Here is a 2,878-nt window from a genome sequence, read left to right on the forward strand (position 1 = left end):
GGCTTGGTCTCCCCTGGTGCTCCTTCCTTCCACAGGTGGGCGGGATCACAGTCACACAGACCTTTGGCGAGGTCACGGAGCTGCCCCTGAGGCCCTTCATGCTGGCCAAATTTGACGGCGTCCTGGGCATGGGCTTCCCCGCCCAGGCCGTCGGCGGCGTCACGCCTGTCTTTGACCACATCCTCGCCCAGCGGGTGCTGACGGAGGACGTCTTCTCCGTCTACTACAGCAGGTGGGCGGGGCGGGGCTGGGCGGGGCCGGGGGAAGAGGAGGCGGGGCGGGGCCGGGGGAAGAGGAGGCGGGTCGAGCAGGACTGCTGCGTTCAGGATCAGGCGGTGCTCACTCCATATCCAGAGGGATACGATCCAACGTGGAAGCCTGCACTTAAATGAAAAGGACATAAAGTCAGGCACTCAAATCCTCAGTCATACTGTACCTTTCAAGTACTCAGTGGCCGCAGTGACTACCGGCTGCCACCCTGGACTCCACAAGCCCAGCACAGTTCCATCTTGGCAGACGAGGCTTTTACTTACAGTTTAGTTCAGCACTGCTCCAGAGCAAGAGAAGAGCGCAGAGTGGCGGTGATGGGAAGCGAGGCCTTGCCATGACCGCTGGGCCTCCCTGTGAGGGCCTGGCTCCTCTCACGTGGACTGCTGACTTCATTCGTTAGTCCCTTCACGTATCTGCTCAGACCCTGACTCCACAAACATTGGACACCGACGCGACAAGCACTGTTGCAAGGCTCTAGGGGTACAGCCATGAACACAGCGTACAAGACAGAGTTCCAGCCCTCACAGAGCTTACAGTCCAGCAGGGAAGACAAGCAACATTACAATATGACGAGCAAAACAGGGCACGTGAGGTGGAAACCCTGTGCTTTCAACTGCAGGCCAAACTTGCCTGCAGCACAGCCAGGCTTGGGGAAGCTAGCACCAGCTGTGGAGCAGAGCTGCGATCTGCCCTGAGCTGCTGGGCACAAGCTGGAGACGGGTTCATAGGCATGACAGCTGCAGCCCAGTAGCAATGAGGACAGAGGGGAAGGCCAGCACCCAGAAACATCGCAAAGATAAAACGGAAAGGAGTGTCTGGTTTGGCGAGAGAAAGAGAGTGACTGAGAAAAGACCACCAGCTGGCGGGCGGGGCAGTCTTGGGAAGAGCTGCTTCAGAGGCCGGACAAGGGCGGAAGGCAGGCAGTGCCAAGACAGGTGTGGGTGTCAGGGAGGGAAAGGCCCACCGTGAGAAGTCTGCCTGGGGAGGGACGCAGACACAGCTGCGCAGAGAAGCAGGGAGAGACGTGCAGGTGTCTGTAAATGCTGGAGGATGCCCGAGTATGGGCAGATGGGAGAATCAGCCAGCAGAGGGCCAGCAACTGAAAAAGCAGGAAAAGAAGACAATTGAGGGCAGGAGCCGAGAGGCCACGGGATGGAGGGGAATCCCAGCAAAGAGGCCTTGTAGAGGAGAGGCCTGCCTCTTCCTTTACTCTGGGATGAGAAGGAGGAAATGCCCAGAGAGACCGTGAAGTGTTGGGAGAGAGGTGAGGGGAGCTCGTCTAGCACAGATGCACGTGTACTGGACTCATAATGGTGCAACTTGCACCAGTAACATGTGTGAGCTATGTGCTGCAACAAGCACACACACCTGCCTCCTAAGAGTGCTGGAAACCCCATCTCTCTCTCTTACACACACACACACACACACACACACACACACATAGGAAACCATCCCCAAGACAGACCCTGACCTGTGCTGGAAAACCCCATCTCTCTCTCTTAACACACACACACACACACACACACACACACACACACACACACACACAGGAAACCATCCCCAAGGTAGACCCTGACCTGTGGGAGGCATCATGCCATCTCGAGGAGAGGAAAGCAAGGGGCATCAGCTTTGGATGGGGCACCAGAGGTCCTGGCTCCAGTCCTCCACTCACTGCTAGGGTGACTTCAGCAACCTACCTCCTGGTGACTCCACTGCCTGTAGGGGAAAAAGAGTGTGTAATACCCCCTGCCGAACAACGGGCTGGTGGGGCTCACCTGAAACAAAAGCTTCCTTTCTGCTGTCTCTTTCTCTGCAGAGATTCCAAGTAAGGAGATGGAAAGCCCCCACTTGGCGCTGACCCTCCAGAGCACCTGGCCCAGAATCACACATGCCACCTGCCCCAAACTCACTGCAGCGGGCCGGGCACCACTCACGCCCAAGCTCCCCATCTACCCCCGCCTCCCTCACGCCCCTGCCCACCACCCCAGCAGCTCCCGGGGGCCCACCCCAGGTCCCCCACTGCTCAGGCCCCAGTGAGGTGGGGGGCGACCCTGTCCTGCGTCTGCCCCTCCTCTGTGGCCTCTCTGGGGAGGCTTTACTGGGTGCTGCTGGACCACCCTGGAACCCTCTGACTGAGCTTTGGGGACGGGCAGAGGTGGAGAAGCGGCCTCCACGCCACGCCCCAGCCTTGCCGCCGGCCCTGAGCCTGGGCCCCGCCTCCCTGGCAGCTGGGGTTACTGAGTCCTGGAGGCCGTGGGTGTCATGCTACTGTAATCTTCCCTTCAGGAATTCCCACCTGCTAGGGGGCGAGATCGTGCTGGGAGGCAGTGACCCCCAGTATTACCAAGAGAATTTCCACTACGTGAGCATCAGCAAGCCTGGCTCCTGGCAGATCAGAATGAAAGGGTCAGGACCCTCAACGCTCTTCCCTCTGAAAGTGCTGCTGCTGCTGGGGGTGGGCCTGCAAGGGGGCTGGGCTGCCATCCCACCCTCTGTCCGAGTGCAGCCCTTGCTCGGTCCAGGGAAGGGACACAGAGATGATGGGTTAGGGGGAGGGGACAACAAGAAGAGACGGAGGGTCACTAAACTGTGTGCTGGGGTGGGCAGC

At 59.3% G+C, this 2,878-nt stretch overlaps 1 protein-coding gene across 1 annotated transcript; it reads left to right on the top strand.

Moving 5' to 3' along the window:
• Positions 1 to 41: 41 nt before the first annotated feature.
• Positions 42 to 2,725, top strand: LOC120859946 (renin-like; the record flags this gene model as incomplete). Its single annotated transcript, XM_040235842.1, has 3 exons — positions 42 to 232; positions 2,087 to 2,095; positions 2,557 to 2,725. Coding segments are annotated over exons 1-3 (312 nt in total), but the record flags the coding sequence as incomplete, so codon positions are not given.
• Between the last annotated feature and the right edge of the window lie 153 nt (positions 2,726 to 2,878).

This window comes from Oryx dammah, unplaced genomic scaffold (genome assembly GCF_014754425.2).
Source record: "Oryx dammah isolate SB20612 unplaced genomic scaffold, SCBI_Odam_1.1 HiC_scaffold_4904, whole genome shotgun sequence".
NCBI classification, from domain to species: domain Eukaryota; kingdom Metazoa; phylum Chordata; class Mammalia; order Artiodactyla; family Bovidae; genus Oryx; species Oryx dammah.